General features: G+C 37.5%; 1 protein-coding gene across 1 annotated transcript in view; it reads left to right on the top strand.

Annotated features, from left to right (window-relative positions):
- The window catches only part of DOK6 (docking protein 6), a 187,529-nt gene that overhangs the window by 87,817 nt on the left and 79,803 nt on the right, over nucleotides 1-19,909 (top strand). Inside the window, exon 4 of the mRNA XM_040632353.1 lies at nucleotides 6,220-6,339. Coding sequence (XP_040488287.1) covers nucleotides 6,220-6,339 — 120 coding nt within the window. The remainder of the gene's footprint in view (nucleotides 1-6,219; nucleotides 6,340-19,909) is intronic.

Below are 19,909 nucleotides of genomic sequence, written 5' to 3'. Positions count from 1 at the left end.
ACAGAAGATAAGAATTAGATATAATACCTAGGGATTACTGATTTGGGTGAAGACCTGAGGATTATTTTACCTACATTTTCCCAAGATTATTAAGAAAAGCTAAACCCAGTGAGGACTAAATGCAATAATTGATTATTTCCATACAAAACTAATCCTGAATCTTGCAATAAATTACCACGAATGTGATTTAATGCTATTTTTAAGTTTTATTTTATTTAGTGCTATATGATTTTGGCGGATAGCCTATTTTCTGTATATATGATGAAAAATTTTTCACTGTTTTCAAATATAGCCTATTTTGGATCATTTAACTTTCATATAATTAACCTAATGCCTAAATTTAGTGAAAGTAATAAAGCTCAAATTTAATCATTTATTCAGTAGGCATTAATTAAAGTTCTTCTACGTAAAGACCTCTTCTCATTCAAAGGGATACCGCTATCTCTCCCCAGAATTCTGTGAAGGAAGGATGGAAAGAGACTCAGGGAGGAGCCCTCCACCTTTCACTGTATTTCTATTTTTCATTTTCTCTGATCTTTTTCCCTACAGTCAATAAACCCATTCATCTCATAATTCACTCATTTAGCTCAGTCTCTCTTCTCCATTTGACTGGCTAACCCCAAACATCTTCCAATTTTTTCTTTTGGAAGTTACCAAGTTTCTTCATTTAACTAATTTTATACATAATGAAAACATTATTTGGGTGTCAGTTCTAGAGAAAAAGTTACTTACCTGAATTAAAAATTTGAGCACACCTGCAAGCTATCTGAAAAAGACATCTTAATGAAAAGGCACTTCCATCATGAAGAGAAAACATAGAAAGCATCATGGAACATTTTTGTGCCTGTATTCCTCTTTAAAGGAATTTAATTATTTTTTAAAATTTATTTGAGAGAGAGAAGAGAATGAGCATGCAAGCCAGGGGAGGGAGAGGGACAAGCGGACTCCCCGCTGAGTAGTGAGCCCAACATAGGGCTGGATCCCACAACGCCCCCGCCCCCCATATCACAACCTAAGCAGAAATCAAGAGTAGGAGGATCAACCAGCTGAGCCATCCAGGCGCCCATAAAGAAACTTGATTGTTTACACACTATATGTAGGTAGAACTTTGAAAGATAAAATGAAAGACAAAAGGCACCGAGTCTGTGGGAAAATAAACATTTTAAAATGCAGTGGGTTTAGATGATTGCATTTGTATTTAATCTCCTCTGTTCTGCAAAAATAAGATAGAGGAGGTAAAAGATGGAAGATAATTCAGCAAAAAACACTAGTTAAATAATGATAGGACCAAATAAATTAACACGCCATAAAAGATTAAAGGACTTTAATACATAGTTTTCCTAAGAAAGAACAAATAAAAAGCATAGGTATAATTATTTGAAAGGTAGCTATCAAAAACGGGTTTTAAAAAACCATTGTATAATACTTAAATTCAGCTTATCTACAGCAAAACTGTTCGATCAAGTATGTAAACTACAAAGCCTAATACTTTTGAGATAAAGGCTTGGGGCTGATTTCATTGAACTAAATAGTACAACAGCCCCCCCCCCCTTTTCCANNNNATGGCGGGGTACGTTCCAAGACACCAGTGGATGCCTGAAACCAGGGATAGAACAAAACCCTATTAGACTGTGTTTTTCTTACACACACACCCCCATGATAAAGTTTTTGTTGTTGTTGTTTTTTAATTTATTTGACAGAGATAGAGACAGCCAGCGAGAGACGGAACACTAGCAGGGGGAGTGGGACAAGAAGAAGCAGGCTCATAGCGGCGGAGCCCGATGTGGGGCTCGATCCCATAACGCCGGGATCACGCCCTGAGCCGAAGGCAGACGCCTAACCGCTGTGCCACCCAGGCGCCCCCCCATGATAAAGTTTTATTTACAAATTAGTCACAGTAGGAGATTAACAACAATAACTAATAATAAAATAGAACAATTATAATACACTATAAGGAAGGTTATGTGACTGTGTCTCTCTCAAGATACCTTGTACGGTAGTCACCCTTCTCCTTGTGATGATGTGAGATGAGAAGATGCCCACGTGATGAGATAAGGGGAGGTGAGTGATGTAGACCGTGTGAGGTCGTATTAGGCGACCCTGACCTCCTGATGCTGCGTCAGAGGATCATCTGGTTCCAACCACGTCTGAGTAACTGAACGCATGGATCTGGGGGGGCCTCCTGTACTGCAAAACTATGATGAGAACAGACAGAGGGCTGTTTCCCTTGGGTCTACTGCACGAACTCAGGGCTGTCCCTCGCTGCTCACAAAATCCCAGAGACGCCTTTCCGTCTTGGCCCCTGGCCACCCTCCTCAGTCCAGCATCGTTCCTCCAGCACACTCACACAAACACATTCACACACCCACACATACTCTCACACGCTCACACACACACTGACACATACCCTCACATGCAGACGCATAGCTTCACTCATACCCTGACACAAGCACACAAACATACTGTCACAAACACCCACACACTAAAACACACACACTCATATCCACACTGTCACCGACTCACTCACACACACTCACAAACACCTCCACACTAGCAAACACACACATTCACATGTATATTGCCACACACACACACACACACACACACACACACACGTACATGCCGTCCCCTTTTCTCTGCTCGTCCTGCAGGTCCCTGATCCCATTCTTTCCAAGCTGCTCAGCCTTTGCCACAGCTCCCAGTTCCTACGGACCAAACCCACAGCCGTGGAGGGTACCACATCCTAAACTCACCTGCCCGCCCCACTAGACTAACATTACAGACAACAGAAACTGTGTTTTTCATATAACCTCCTGGCACAGAACACGGCCTCGCTTATCGGAAGTTCATGGTAAATTTTTGTTAAAGAAGAAATGCACTTCTGCTGATGCCTGAATTGCAAGGAAGTCTGTCTCTCCCCCTTCCTCTGGCTCTCTCTCCCTCTCTCTGTTCTCTGTCTTTCTGAAATTGTTTGCAGTTGTCTTTAATGTAGCTGTATAACCTCTACTTTTATTACTTTTGCTATTTCTATTCCTCTATGCTGCTACACTATTAAAATGCTAAAGTATTGTGATTCTTAGGATATGATGCAAAAGACATTTTTACCTGCCTGTAAAAAGCCCAGGAACACCTCTCATTTCTGTCATGGGAGACTCCTTAATTCTTACACAAATGCCCCATTAAGTTCTCCTTGAGAGAATGAGCTCTAGCTTCATAGAAGCCCTTTCCTGGATGCTTGTTTTGTCTTACTGAATCCCAACACAAAAGAATTAATAGAAATGAGTGACATATTTCTTTAACCTCTGGGCATGCGCTGACTTCGTATTTAAAGGGAACACTGGCACAAAGGTGTTTGTCATATTTAACATTTTTATTTTGATCCCAAACAGCGTACGAGGTATTCTCAGCTCCATCTATGGAATACCAGAAATACTATCAGAGTTGTCCAGAAGAGATGTTAATTGCATGTGATTTTCCTGATGATTTAAAATTGTGGAGTCCTGAGAAATATTCAAGACATAAAAAATGTTAAAAAAGGAAAAATATAGTCATATTGTCTCCCTTAACAGAAATGTCAAACATTGCTAGAGACATGGCATGGAAATTGGCTTGAGATTTTGATTTGTTGTTGAAAAAAGCTTTCAAAACTTTTATAAATCTTATAAACCAAGACTCCTCTATCTGATGAAAATGATTTTCAGGGGCGCCTGGGTGGCACAGCGGTTAAGCGTCTGCCTTCGGCTCAGGGCATGATCCCGGCGTTATGGGATCGAGCCCCACATCAGGCTCCTCCGCTATGAGCCTGCTTCTTCCTCTCCCACTCCCCCTGCTTGTGTTCCCTCTCTCACTGGCTGTCTCTATCTCTGTCAAATAAATAAAATCTTTAAAAAAAAAAAAAAGAAAATGATTTTCAGTACATGCTGCTGCTCCTACAAAATTTTTTTCAGGAAGCCTGGCCTTCCCTCAGTAGAAAAGATTTTTCGTGGAAATCTGAGAGCCTCAGCCAGTGCCCCTTCTGTATATTAGTGGCCTTGTGATTGGAAAGGATTATTTTCTAGGTTCCTAAGGAAAGACCTGAGCAGCTAGGCCCAGGCTCTGATTCCACCTGAGCAGGAGGTCAGGCTCACATAAGAATCTACTTCCTCCCTGACCTAGGTAGATGGTGTGTCTACACCCATGGAGACGATAGTTCATGAAACATGCAAACCGTACCTTCTGTAAAGAAACACCTTTCATGCCTACACATGGGAACTACTGTGTTCATTAGAATAGTACCCTGTGGAGGACTGACTACATGCTCTTTTTCTTTATTTTCAAACAGTATTTTATGGTCTTGATAAAACTAAAAATAAATGACAAATTTGGCTTGACACGTCATTGATTAAATCTATCTTTGATGCTAAGGCTTCCTACGAAGCGTAGGAAGAAAACATTACCCAGGTTTGATGGTGTCGACCGTCGAGCAGAGCAGTTGGTATTCAGATCCCTAGAGTCAAGAAAACCTGTCACAGATAACTTTTTATGGGGAGTTTAAAATGCCAAGGCAAAGGTTGGAATGTCATCCACGGAGAGTAACAAGAGATTTGAAGGAAATCTATATTAAACTGTTCTAATACAGATTTATGCTACGTGGAAAAGTCGGAAATTTCTCTGGGCAGGTGTCAGTGGAAAGTTCTCATCCAATTTCTGGGCAGCAGTTTTGGGGCTTGGCCCCAAATTTTCAACCTCTTACCCTTTTTCAGATTCTTCATATTATATTATAATATCTACAAGATCTGGGCTGCAGTTCTGTCTTGGTGCTGACTAGTGATATGGGATCCAGGTGGGACATACTTACCCGCCTCACCCACACTGGGCTTATGTAAGAATCAAAATCGCTACGTTTGTGAAAGTGTGAGATACTACGAAATTCTGTGTAGGTGTAAGATGTTCTAATGTTTCAAGCAAAGAATAAACTTGAGAATATAAAGAAGTTGGAAGATAACCAGTATCTTAGATAATTGGAGTTTTCTAAAAGGGAAAGTTACTTTGAATATCCTATCCCAATTTTTTTTTAAGTAAAGATGAACCATTTTTGATGTTTACAAAAGAAAAGGTATCACATTTTTGTGCTGATCTTTGATCCACTGCAGTTCAGAATGAAGGAGCAGACCTTCAACCCACGCAAATCTAAGTCACGTTCAGGAAAGCATCCTCTCGTTTATTTTAGTCTGACATTTTTCAAGTATTTGTTTATATATTTTTATTTTATATTTAATTAAGTTTTCTGAGTACTTGCTCTCCAAAAATTAAATCAATCTAAAATATGCTAGATAGTAAACCATATTCTCAGACTCTTATTTGTAAATAAGATAAAGTACATTGGTAACTTAGAATCACTTTAAAATATGTTATAATGTCAGCCCATGGGGAATAATTGTGGGGATTTTTTTCACTTCTCGAATATAGGGGTTTTTTTTGGTTTTCTTTTTTTTTTTAATTTAAATTCAAGTAAGCAACTTAGAGTACATCATTAGTTTCAGATGTAACAGTAATTTATCAGTTGCGTGTAATACCCAGTGCTCATAACACCCGGTCCTTGTAACACCCAGTTGCGTATAACACCCAGTGCTCATCACATCATTCTTAATGCCCATCACCCAATTACCCCATTCCCTCCACCAACCTCCCCTCCAGCATCCCTCAGTTTGTTTCCTATCCGTAAGAGTCTCTCACAGTTTTTCTCCCTCTCTGATGACTTCCCATTCAGTTTTCCCTCCTTTCTCCTGTGGTCCTCTGCTCTGTTTCTTATATTCCACATATGAGTGAAGCCATATGATAATTGCCTTTCTCTGATTGACTTATTTCACTTAGCATATTACCCTCCAGTTCCATCCACGTCGATGTAAATGGTAAGTATTCGTCCTTTCTGATGACTGAGTAATATCCCATTGTGTATATATGGATCACATCTTTATCCGTTCATCTGTTGGTGGACATCTTGGCTCTTTCCACTACTAGGTACTTACCCCAAAGATACAAATGTAGTGATCCGAAAGGACGCCTGCACCCCAGTGCTCATAGCAGCAATGTCCACAATAGCCAAACTGTGGTTTTTTTGTTATCTTCAGGTAGATTTTTAACTCTTACCACGTAGCTAGGCAAATGGTTCAGGAAGTTACCTTCCTGTGTCATCCCTTGCAGCACTGCCTGACTTTGGTGGCGTGTGCTCATTTTCAGAGCTGGAAGCCGAGGAGTGGTGCAAGCATCTCTGCATGGAGTGTCTGGGGACCCGGCTGAATGACATCAGCCTTGGCGAGCCCGATCTGCTGGCGGCAGGCGTGCAGCGAGAACAAAATGGTGAGTGTGAGTTGCCTTCCGTTATTTAAAGTGCACTAATGGTTGTAGAACTTTGAGACTGGAAGGGCCTTAGAAATGTTTCAGACCAATCATTTTTAGACGAAAGTAAACTAATCCATCTGAGCTGTGACGAGGCTTTCCCAAGGTTGCATAGCAACCTGGAGAAAATCCTAAGGTACAACCCAGATGTCCTGACTTTTTGCTCTGGGACGTTGCAGTTTATCTAAATAAATAACCAATAAGTTAACTCACGAGATATGAAGTTTTGAATGTACAACATTTCTACATTTTCTTCTTTGAGAGTTGTTGAAGATTAAGAGTCTAAATTAACAAATTGGTTTATCATGTTACTTATCAATAGATTTTAGGGAATTTGGCTAATACCATGTCTAAGCTCAGGCTGCCAGAACAAAGTACCAAAGACTGAGTGACTTCAACAACAGGAATTAATTTCTTACAATTCTGGAGGCTAGAAATCCAAGATTAAGGGTTGATTTCCAGTGAGGATCCTCTTTTTGACTTGCAGACAGGCATCTTCTCACTGTGTCCCCACATGGCTAAGAGAGGGAGGGAGAGGGAGAGAAAGTTCTCTCATGTCTTTTCTTATAAGGGCGTTAATCCCACTATGGGAGGCCCACCCTCACGACCTCATCTAAACTTAATTACTGCCAAAGATTCCATCTCTAAATCACCTGAGAGGTTAGAGCTTCGACATGAATTTTAGGGAAGCACAATTCAGTCCATAGCATACTATAAGTATGTGATGATGAAATATCAGGGTATAATAAAATTGAGGCTTACGTGATACACAGTTTACTTACTATACTGTTATCTAACCTAAGAGGCATTTCTGAAATTCTGTGTGTTCTTGACCAGCACCTCTCAGTTATGAAATTGGAGTAATGTGAGGAGCTCCTTTTTCTCCATTTTTTAAAATAATTACCGTCGTCACTCGATGACCTAAAAGTGTGAAAATAGAAACTTTTCAGTATTGCTAATTTTTGATAGCCAGTGTTCTGAAAAAAGGACATTGGTGAAGCTTGCCCCTAATTATTAAAAAGAAATTCTGGAATTATCTGTGGCTTGTGAATTAGACACCACAGGTAAAAGTGCACCAGGACAGCACTGGTGATCATGATCTTGTTATGACTAATAACATGCTAGCAGCCATCACTGTTTTTATAGTCTGTTAGAAAGCATTATTTTTTTGTTTGCTGGTAACCTGAAAATAACAAGTTTTCCCTGCTAATTGGCAAGAACACAACACAAAGGTGGGCACAACACCTTTGCCGATGCCGGCAGCTTTCAGAAAGTCACGGAGGCATTTCTGCAGCTCTTCTCCCAGCTTCCATTTCATAGTGCAGTTCTCTCCCACACTCTCCTGGATGCATTGCATCCCTCGGATCTGTTTCCTGAGAGCTTGTGCTGCCTACGGAACATCCACAATCGTGCTGCTTAAAGCATGCTGCTCACCCACTGTTTAAGAAAAGGAGGAAAGAAACTCTTACAGATAAACATTCATAGAGTACTTCATAAAAGAAATATGAAGAAAGGGAATAAATTAGGCCTGAGGGTGGGAGCTTCATTGCGTGGCTCATTTACTGTGAATTGTATGCTTTTAAAGATTTGGGGTTGTATGGACTCCTGGGTGGCTCAGTCAGTTAAGCATCTGCCTTCAGCTCAGGTTATGATCCCGGGGTCCTGGGATCCAGCCCCTTTTGGGCTCCTTGCTCAGCGGGGAGCTTACTTCTCCCTCTCCCTCTGCCCCTCCCCCTTGCTCGTGCGGGCGCACGCTCGCTCTCGCTCTCTCTCTCTCTCTCACTGTCTCTCTCAAATAAATAAGTAAAATCCTAAAAAAAAAAAAAAAGATTTGGGGTTGTATATGGTTTCTACCAGGACTAATGGATAATGTACTTCTTTGGTTTATTATGGGTTTATTTTTAATTTCACAACAATGTCAGAATAATTTGCTGAGATAGATAGCACAAGCAGACATGGCTTGCCAAGTGAACTTTTCAGGACATAGTCTGAATGCACGCTACACCCCTTACTAGGCTCAGAAAAGTTACTAACTCTCCTCATTTTAGTTTCCTAATGAGTGTAAATTAACTCATCATGCTCTAGTGAGGTGATGCAAAATAAAGACTAACTCTCCTGCTTAATTCAGTTTTTAAAAAGGCCCAAGTATTTTCAAGTACAAGTAAAAACGAAAGAATCCAAAATAATTCCTGTGTATGCTAGAGAAGATCTGAAATTATATTAACATTTGATGCCATAAATGGTTTTCTTAGCTTTATTTTGTTTAATAGTCTAATTTCATACAAAGGGATATATGTTCTTTTAAAAATATAATTTAGAAATTTATGAGCAATTAGTTAGTTAGAGAAGGTAGTGTTTGGTTCTTTTAAATGACCCCCTAAAAGTACATGGTACCCTATAAGGAGATCAGCTGCCTTCCTTAAACGCACACACACACACACACACACACACACACAATCACTGAGACTCTAGAGTGTTCAGCAGTAAAAGGAAACTTCATGAATGGAAGGGTCTCCTTTCCCTAGAAATCGCCTTCCACTTGGGTGAATTTCTCATTGAGTCCCAAGGCCATAGACAGGACCATCTCTTCAGGCTTTTCAAATCTGCATACACTTTCTTGAAAGTGCCTTGAGTTCAGGTAGTAACATCTTTCCTCTGGTCTTGGCCCATTGGAGGCTAGCTAAAACTTTTTAAAATAGTCATTCATACCACAGGAGAATATGAAAAGCATAAATCTTGACAGAATATCAAGATTACAGGTTTTACTATTGCTAGCTCCAAAATTTCAGTGTGTGTGTGTGTGTGTGTGTGTGTGTGTGTGTGTGTGTGTGTACACACATGCTTTGCTGCCTAGGAGAGAAACACACACAGATTGACCCGATTGGTTACTTGCGTACCCTGATTTCCTCACTTGCTGATCAACAGACTTCTCTTATAAATATGATGATTCCATTTTAGGGTTCCCTGAAATAAATCCCAGTGCTTCTCATGGTAGAGACTAAGAATGGTCTTTGGCCAACTTCAGCCCGAGCCCTTGGGCCTCATGATTGGTTTAGAGACACACCTCTTCCTAAGACAGTACACCTGTTCATCTTACTATGTGTAGNGAAAGTATTTATTGTTTTAGCTAGCTAATCTTTTAAAAATAATGTTATCTTTTAAAACTGTCCTTTCATGTCTTTCAGTCACTGTTCCAGACTCATAACACTTCCTAAAACAAATAAAATTCTTTACTTCCTAATACATATTTTAAGTCATTAATATGCATAGATTTGAAAGATTTGTCATTACAGATTCAGTTTTTTTTCTTAAGGCACTTTAATATTAAATTATATAATATAAACTGAGGGCTTCAGAGGGGAGGGGTTGGAGGAAAGAGATAGGCTGGTGATGGGTAGTAAGGAGGGCACATATTCCATGGTGCACTGGGTGTTATACGCAACTAAGGAATCATGGAACATTACATCAAAAACTAGGGATGTACTGTATGGTGACATAATATAATAAAAAATTATTATTAAAAAAATAAAACATTAAGAGGTAGCAATGTAAAAAATTATAAAAAATTATATAATAAATTTATTAAATATTATTTTACGATTTTATCGACGATGTGCTTGGATTTAATTTGAAATTGCTCCTAAGAGATGAGATAGATATGCCTGCAAAACTGATGTCAGAAATGATATCATTGTGGCTTGAGGTGATCTTGTGGTATCCTATCATCAAGGAGAGACTCGCTGCTCAGGCTTGACCACAGCTTTTTTTTTTTTTTTTTTTGACATTCAGAATTGCTCCTTCTCCTCTAATGTTTTTCTGACTCTTCACACAGCTTGGTCTTATTTACTCTGACACAAGCTAAGAATAAACATTTGTGCAAATAATTTTTAAAGGTGTAATGTGTGTTGCTGAGATAAAAGTGGTTATCGATTAAATTCTTCGCTGTAATCATCTTTATCTGGTGCTGTCAGCTGCTTTCATATCGACTCAGAATCCCACATAGTGTAGGAGAAAGTAAACACACACGCACACGCACACAAACTTATTCTTAGACCTCAGATAACACTGCCAAAGAAAGTGCATATTAAGTCGACATTTGAACTTTAAATTCTTACAACATCTAGAATCTTCACATCTTTCCATAATATTTAAGATAGCCTACACTGACTTTAGAATGTATGGTGTTGCAATTAATGGTCATTTATGAAGGATTCACTATACATAATAGCAATTTTAAGAAACAAATGTTACATGTTAATCATTGATAGCAGAAATAAGCATCATAACCAAGAAGGAATGCACTTGTAGGAAATTCCTGCAGTTGTTGTTGGAAGTGGACTCAGAGGGCATGCCACCTTGCTCTTGATGCAAGAGATCACCATTTGGAACAAAATGGAAAAGTAACCTGAGACTTTGCTGTCTAGTTAATGCAGAGTCAGGTCTGAAGGTTTGGTTTTATCTAGGAACTAGTGGCCCTGCTTATGAATGGACTAGAATTGGTACAAATTTTTACTTTTAGCCTAAGAATGTGTATAACCTTCCTCCAGAACCAAAGCAGTATTCCAGTGTTTTTTTTTCTCAATTATTTACCTGGGTTTCCATAGTTAACCATGCTTCTTACGTTCTACTCAGACACTCTTGCATGTAACTCAGTTATTCAGTACTCACCCATCAAACATTTTGAGGCTATGATATGCAAGAACTAGGTTGAGGAAATGTAGCATTACAGAAAATATGGTCATTACTTTTAAGAAGTTCGTGAAGTAGTAAAGGAGACAAACCCATAAACAAGGTGTGTAGATGATTGTGTTTTAAAATAATGCCGTGTTACTTGTCACACAAAATCTCAATAGCACAGACCTTTATCATTCATGCACAGATGGGTTGGCGAGGATTCTCCTCACTTAGGCTGGGTTCTGCTGAGATTGGCCCCAAGCATATACGGTGTCCATGTGTTTTCCATTATGTCTCTTACCCTCCTTACAGTAATGGCTGCCCAAGACATATTCTCAAAACAAAAAACAGTAGGACAAGCAACAAGCCCAAACCTGCAACACAAATTAGGCCTCTTCACGTTTCATGTCCACTGATATTCCATTGTCCAAAGCTAATCCTACGGCCAAACCCAAAGTCAGGAGGCCAACAGGACGCTCTACCTGGGAGGCCATGACATGAGTTGGAACTTATGATCTAATATGGAGAGGAAATGAAAAATTGAGAAAAAAATGACCCAGTCTACCATCTGAGGTATAATAAGTGCATGCTAAAATAAAAATAAAAGGAAAATGCTGTGGTATAGATACGATCAATTCAAATCAGAGCAGCCTACCTTCTTTTTTAAAATTACTTTTTATTCCCCCAAACAAACTTGTTCAATCAGGCAAGTCTGAATTCTTAATGCTCATGAGTAGTTAAAGCTAATATTTGCAGAACTGTACTCAAGTCGAAAATGACCAGTTAATGTCAAAACAATGACAACAGTAACAACAAACGTCTCCTTATTTTAAGGCTCTTTTCCCCAATTTTTCAAAAATGATCTGGGGTAAATCATATTCACTCTTATACACATTCTTTATAACCAGTAATGAAAAGTTTTCCAAGTTTATTTATTTTTTTCATCCATAGAATAACCCTGAGCAAAACCAACTTTTGCATGGGGAAAAGAACCTACACATACGTGTGTTTGAGCTTCTAAAATGCCATCCACATACTGTAGTATTTCCCAAAATGAGTTCCAGGAAATTCTACTACTACTACTACTGTTACTACTACTGTTACTACTACTGTTACTACTACTACATAGTCTCTGAAATGAGGTTATCAGTGGATTGAATTTAATACTATAGAACACTGCTGTGGGTTGAATTGTCCCCTCCCAAAATAAAATATATTGAAGTCCTAGACCTCAGTGCCTCAGAATGAGGCAATGAATCTTTACAAAGATAACCAGGTTTAAAAGAGGTCATTAGAATGAATGCTAATCCAATATGACCTACAATATATCCTTATAAAAAGGGTCAATTTGGACACAGAGGGAAGATGATGTGAAGATACACAGCAAGAAGATGGTCATGTGACTACAGAGATGTACCTACTAGCCAAGGGAGGCTGAAGGTTGCCAGAAAACAACAGGAGCTAGAAGAAGCGAGATAGATTTTCCCCCTAGAGCTTTCAGAGAGGTCATGGCCCTGCTAACACCTTGATTTCAGATTTTTAGCCTCTAGAACTATAAGATGTTAAACTTATGTTGTTATAAGCCACTGAGTTTGGGGTACTTTGTTACAGTGGCTCTAGGAAACTAATACCAACTCTGTATAATGGTCACAACATACATTAACAGAATAAAGTTACTGAGGTGTCCTATAGTAAAAACCTTATTTAAGTTTGTGTAATGTAACATTTCCCAAACTCAGTTTTCTATGTGTCTCTTTCTACACATAACACTTACTCAAATCCTGTGAAATTTAACCTTCTTCATACCCTGTGTAACTTACCTTTTATGAAACACATCTGAAAATGCCAGTATAGCCAACAGAGGTGATTATCTATAGGGAAAACTGAAAGGTGATGGTGATGGAAAGAGCCACCGCATCAGGAATAAGATTGCATTCATGAATGCAACACAAGGTCTTGAATAAGCTACACTATTTGCCTAGCCTTGTGTTGCATTGCTTTAATTTCACTATCTGATGGATATTGACACTGCATATAATTAACAAACCTGGTTAAAACTGCCACCTTTCCCATTTGGTGGTCTTCAACGTGCACTACAATGGAATAAAGGTCAATGCCATATATAATTCTGCCTCTTTTTACAATAAATGCTTCAGAGCAGTCAAAAATGCTTTAAGTACTTCTCTTGCCAAATCGAAATGATCCATTTGTCAGACTGTAACCATGTCATTGCAAAGTAAGATGCATATTGGAAGAACTATCTTGAAACACCAAAGGACCTGCCCTGTTTCCTTTGCCCTGGGAACATTCCCTGTACAAACACAGTGAGAACAAAGATGCAAATTTCAGAAGCATTTGTAGTTATGTGAAAGAAAACGCTTTTGATGGGAGAATGTTGAATCCAGAATTACTGGTATCTCCCAGCCTCAGGCAAGAAGAAAAGAGAGACTTTGAAAATGAGTTTTCTGGAGAGTAAGAAGTAAATGCCGGAGCGCCTGGGTGGCACAGCGGTTAAGCGTCTGCCTTCGGCTCAGGGCGTGATCCCGGCGTTATGGGATCAAGCCCCACATCAGGCTCCTCCGCTGTGAGCCTGCTTCTTCCTCTCCCACTCCCCCTGCTTGTGTTCCCTCTCTCGCTGGGTGTCTCTATCTCTGTCAAATAAATAAATAAATAAAATCTTAAAAAAAAAAAAGAAGTAAATGCCTTGCCCTTCCCCTTCCCATGGGAGTTTGGGTAGACAGAGACACATGTTTATATCTCCTCCTATAAACTGGAGATTTCTTCAAGAGCAAATACTAGAATTTGATTCTCCATATTGGGTTTGATGATAAGCATGGAAAGAATCATGGGGAGATGTCAGGAGTGCCCAGAGAGGTTTAAGAAGACAAAGAGAGCCTCAGCTGTCTTAAAATGCAGTGTGGCCTAGAAGGTGTGCCCGAGTTCCTGTGTGCCCATCCTGGACTCCAGACACTATCTGGGAGCAGAAGTTGCCATATCATAGGAAAGCAGAGTGATGTAACTTCACGGGGATGTGGATACATACAAGCCAGATAAGAGGATTCCCATTTCCTCAGTTGACTCCTGTGACTATGTCAATTCAGCCTAGATGACAAGGGGAGGAAGATCCAGGATTGAATTTGATCACAGATTGGGTTAAATGAGACTTCCTTCGATAGAAAATAAACACAAACATGCAAAAAAAAAGAAAAGAAACCCTTAAATGAATGAGATTTCACTTTTTGATACAGCCAAGTTTTGATGAGCCATTTTTTTCCTGCTACAGTTAAAACAAAGTAGCATCGAGCATAAAAGTCCAACATGAAACCTGATCAACACATGTTGCCAGACAAATTTAGTGTATCATCAAGTTCTATTCCACTTCTAAGCTCTGGGGTCACGATCAAGGGACAGAAATTCTCTAAATCTCAGCTTCCTACTCTTGAGAATGATCATGACAGTATGTATCTCATAGGATTGTTGTAAGGATTAAGTAAAACCCAGCACTGGAACCAAGTAGCACAGTGCCTGGCAGGAAAGTCAGTATGTGTCTGGGACACAGGTGAACGTCACCGTCACATTCACACCAGGTGCGTGCTATGCAAGTAAATTCTGGGCCCCCTACCCATACCCACAAAGAAAACATCTCTAGGATGCAGGGCCAAGTGTCTATATATTAACAACCTCAGTGACCCTAACGTGCACTAACATTTGAAAACTTGGGGTAATAAACTCAATTATAATTAGCTTCAAACAAATCTGTCAGTGATTTTAGGATTTAGTCATTTCAGAATGACTAAATACAACATCCTTGTATTATCTTCTTAATACCTGTTCACATCATAATGATAGCCCCTTTTTACTTCATATGGGTTATGTGTGGCTTTTGTTTTCTTAATCAGCATCATTAGCGATTTACTGCTTTGTTAGGCTTCTTTTCATTATGTTTTAAATTGTATTAATTTCTGCTCTCATTCAATATGAGTTGCTTCACAGTTTGGGATTTAATTGCAGGTTCTTTTTCAAATCTCTTGAAATGGATGTTTGATCATCAATTTTTAGCTTTTAATTTTTCTTATATATTTTGTAAAGCTCTACATTTTTCTTTGAGCACAATTTAAAATTCCAAAAGCAACAGTATCTTTCCTAGTGCTCAGGTTATAACACATGTTAAAATTGGAGGGGAAAGTGTTGTGGGAAATGTTTTTAATTTCCATCTGCCATAAGGAAAAGTTTTTTAAATATTATCTCTGATTACAGCCTTCATAAATAAAATCTAATATATAATTTAAATCTTTGAACTTCACTGGATAAAAATATTTTAAAAATAATAAAGGAAATGGTTAGGAACCATACAAAATAAAACAAAGCAGTATAAGTAAAGCATTAATAATTTGACAATAAATTGATAATAAATTTTAACAAGTTATCTTTTATTAGACTATAGCCTTTCTCATGTTGTGTTAAAAATAATCTAATTTTTAAAAATAACCTAATTTTATACCACTTACTAGAGGTTCAAATTACCCAAACTGACTCACAAAAAAATAGAAATCTAAAGAGCCCTGTATCCATTAAAGAAATTAAAATTATTGGGGTGCCTGGGTGGTTCAGTCAGTAAGTGTCCAACTCTCGATTTCAGTTTGAGTCATGATCTCAGGGTTGTGAGATCGAGCCCTGTGTCGGGCTTCATGTTGGGTGTGGAGCTGCTTAAGATTCTCTCTCTCCCTCTCTCTCTGCCCCTCCTCCCCTCTTCCTTTCTGAAAAAAAAGAAAAGAAAAGAAAGAAATTAAAATTATTATTATACAACTTTCCATACACAAAACCTACTCCCACATAATTGCAATGTTGAATTCTATCAAGAGTTAAGGAAGAAACAATACCAATTGTATGCACACTCTTNCAGAGGAGGAATTATTCCACAGTTCATCTTACGAGGCCACTGTAACCCAGATGCTAAAAACGGGCAACGCCAATATAAGACAAAAAAATTACAGAAAAATATCTTTCATGCATGTAAGTACAAAATCGTCTTAAAAATTAGAAAAGGAACACTAAAGTATTACATGAAAAGATAATACACCATGATCAATATTGGTATGTGCTAGAAATGCAAACATTTCCCAAAATTAATCAATATCTTCCACTATATTAATAGATAGAGGGAGAAATCATGATTATTACAGTTGATCCATAAAAAGCATTTGATGAAAGACAATATTTATTTATAAAAACAACTCTTAAAAATTTAGGAATAGGAGGACACTTTCTCAAACTGATGAAGGACATCAATGAAAATCATTCAGAAAATATAATTTTTGAAGGTTAAGATATTGAATGCTTTCCTCATAAGATTGAGAATAAGACAAAGATATCCTTTCTCACCAAATCTGTTCAGTATTCTGCTTATTCTACTTAAGGTTCTGATTTGTGTAATATGACGAGAAAATAAAGTAAAATCATAAAAATTGGTAAAGAATAAGAAGCTAAGATAATGTACCTGGAAACTCCTAAGGAATCTGTGAGAGAACAACTGTAACTAAGTGAATTCAGTGATGTTTCAGGATAAAAATTTAATATGCAAAAATTTGTATGTATGGGGGTGTGTGTATAAACACTGTATAGATTATATATAGATTATATATATACACACACACACACTTACCCACATTCCCATATATATTATGAATGAGCAATTACAAAATTAAATACAAAATACCACAGTACCATCAAAAACCATCACATACTCAGGGATAAAACTGGCAAAGTATATAAACAGACACCTACACTTAAAATTAAATATTGTTGAGAGAGATTAAAGATACATAAATAAATGGAATGATAAACTGTGTTTATGATTGCAATAGTCAATTTTGCTAAGATGTCAGTTCTCCTTAAATTAACCCATAGATTTGACACATCCCCAAAAAAATCCTAGAAGTCAGATGCTTTTTTCTAGAACTTGATGAGATGATTTCAGAATGCATTTGGAATGAAAAGGCCTAAGACTAGACAAACTATCTTGAAAAGACAGAACCAAGTTGGATTGGGTACCCTTTCTAATTTCAGGATTTATTATAACTGACAGCAATCAAGACAGACAATAGACAATAGTCTATGGAACAAAACAGAAAGAATATGATCCATGCATATGTGGATTAGTAATTTTTTGACGAGGACACCAAAGTCCTCTTTCACAGGCTTATTGGTAATTTCAATGACAAAAGGAAAATGTCTTTAATAAATAGTTTCAAAGTGACTGGATATCTATAGGGGAAACAATGAACCTCAACCCCTACCTCACACTACTCAAATACCAATTTAAGATGGATATGACTTTGAAATAGGCCAGCATTTCTTTTATAAAGCACTGTAAGCAAACTATAGAAAGAAATAATTTGGACTTACTCAGAATTTAAAACTTTGCTCATCCAAAAAGCACTATCAAAAAATTAAAAAGGAAATAAAAAATAAAAATGGAAAGCCACGAAATGGGAAAAAATTAGTGATGTGGTGAAGCTAGATGTTCCTAGCTCACAAGAACCTACTGGAACAGGCAAAAATAAGAGACAATGTTAGAAATCAGATCAGTGGTTGCTTCTGGGGCATGGGCAGCTGGAGAATGGCATAAGGGAACTTTCTGGGGAGCAGAAAAGTTGTGTATCTTAATGTGCCTTTGTCAAAACTAAAAGAACATTATAAGTAACATGCAAACATTTCATTATGTTTCAGTATAGTTCAGTATACCAGTTAATATAAAAAATAAAAGGTTAAAACTGCTATGAAAGTGTAGGAGAATATTTAGTTTCTCTCAAGAACATAGGACTTATTAGAAAAATTAAAGAAAACTATTTTCCACTTTTTGGACTTACATAAATACTATAAACAAAATTAATAAAAATCTGAGATGAAGTCTTTGTCATAAAAACAGTAGGAACAATTTCTAATATATAGAATTCTCACAGTCAACGCAAGTAACAGTAAACTCAATTAAAAAAAATTCTGGCAAAGGACATTTATATAAATGAATATATAAAGTAGATATTTTAATTGGGATATATATTGGTAAGGATCTTTGGAAATCAATTTGGCACTGTCTGATTCTTAAAAGAGTTTATGGCATTTAATCTAATGATTCAGATTTTGGTGCTCAGCATAAGTTAATAATTAAGGATATTAAAGTGATCCAAAACTTACGTACAAGAATAAAGTAAACCCTATGACTCAATATGAAATGACTGAATTATTCAGCAAATTGAGCTAAAAGTTGATTATTTTACTGAAGCCTAATTGGCTTAACTTTAATATTCATCAAGTAGATAATTATTAAATAAAATATGGCATAGCTATACAGTGGAATATTATGGATTCATTAAAAATTATACCCCCAAGGAATATTTAACAGCATCTAAAAATTCTTATACAATAGTAAGTACAATATAGATGGTTCAATACTTTGTATTTAGTATAATCCCCACTGTATGTGAATATATTTGCATATTAAGATAACTGCTATTTTAACAGAGGTGATCTCTGTAAGGTATAATAGCAGTTGATTTTATTTTATTTTTTTAAATGATTTCCTGTATTTACTAGAGTGAACATGATTTACTTGGCAATGCAGATAAAATTCAGTCAACAGTCATTTTTTTGTTAAAAGAAAGAAAAAGGGAAAATTAATTAATCCCTGGGGCATTAAAAAATATGGCTTTTTAATTTTTTTTTATTTTTAAGTCCTGCCAATTGATCGAAGAAATGCAGGGGTTCCAATTCATAGTGGCCAATGGACAGATGGCACTGAATTTATTGCTATCGCCACATTATAATAAAATAAATTTTGACAAATTGCAGTACCGTGGTAGAAATGAAGTCACAATTCCTGAGGACTTCCACACATTTTGATGAGTATAAATCATGCTTTGTCTCACTCCTGGTATAACTGCGTTATACAGATATCAGGATGTATCTGAATGTGCAAATGCCTGCTTCCTCAGCGTGGCTCCGTTTCTAAAGCTGCTAAAATTGAAGGCTGACCACTGCAATATCCTAATATTAGGGAAATTTAGAGATAAGAATATAAAGTTCAGAATGATCTTGAAACATCTCATTATTTTCTGAGTAATATCTGATTCTGTTTAATTCCTTGCACTTCATATAACTGTTAAAACAAGGCAGAATGTATCAAACAATGGGGTGAACCTAGAATCCAAACAGATGAAAACTCAGTAATAATTCCATACTCTAGGAGTGTATGGTCAGTTTCTCAAATACCAGATTCTTGTGGATTTATTCATTAATGCTTAATTTTAGACCAATGGTTCTGGTCCTGGGACTAAATAATATCTACTGAACTGTTTATTAATTTAGTATTAATATTAAAATTTCATGTTTTGAATTGATATGTAATCATTTTTAAATACAGATCAGAGAATGGGACTTTCTTGCTCTCTCAAAAATGTACTGCAGCCCCAGAGCAGTGGGTGATGGGTGAAAAGCACCAAGAAATTCTAAAGATCAGGCTGGATGATTAATTGAAGAGGAGTGTTTGAAGGTCTTTCATAGGAGAAGGGCAGGAAGGAGGGATACATCCCCTCCCAAGCATGATGAAAGAGGAGAGGCAAGAGAATTACTCACAGAATTTGGATTGTTTGCCGGACTGGGCGATTGACCCCTCAACCTGCCCAGGTTGATGGAGCCTTGGAATCATGGAGTCCTGCCCAGCCTGGTGCCACAGCAGTGTGCAAGAGAATTTGGGGGACAACTTGAGTTTAGAGATACAGTGTTTTCTCTTTCCACTGTGATAAATCTGAGGGCAGGATGCAAGATACAGGCTACAGCTGCTCATGCTAGCCAAATAAGA

This window comes from Ursus maritimus, unplaced genomic scaffold, assembly GCF_017311325.1.
Source record: "Ursus maritimus isolate PB19 unplaced genomic scaffold, ASM1731132v1 scaffold_18, whole genome shotgun sequence".
NCBI classification, from domain to species: Eukaryota; Metazoa; Chordata; class Mammalia; order Carnivora; family Ursidae; genus Ursus; species Ursus maritimus.
This window is presented reverse-complemented; position numbering and strand designations above follow the sequence as displayed.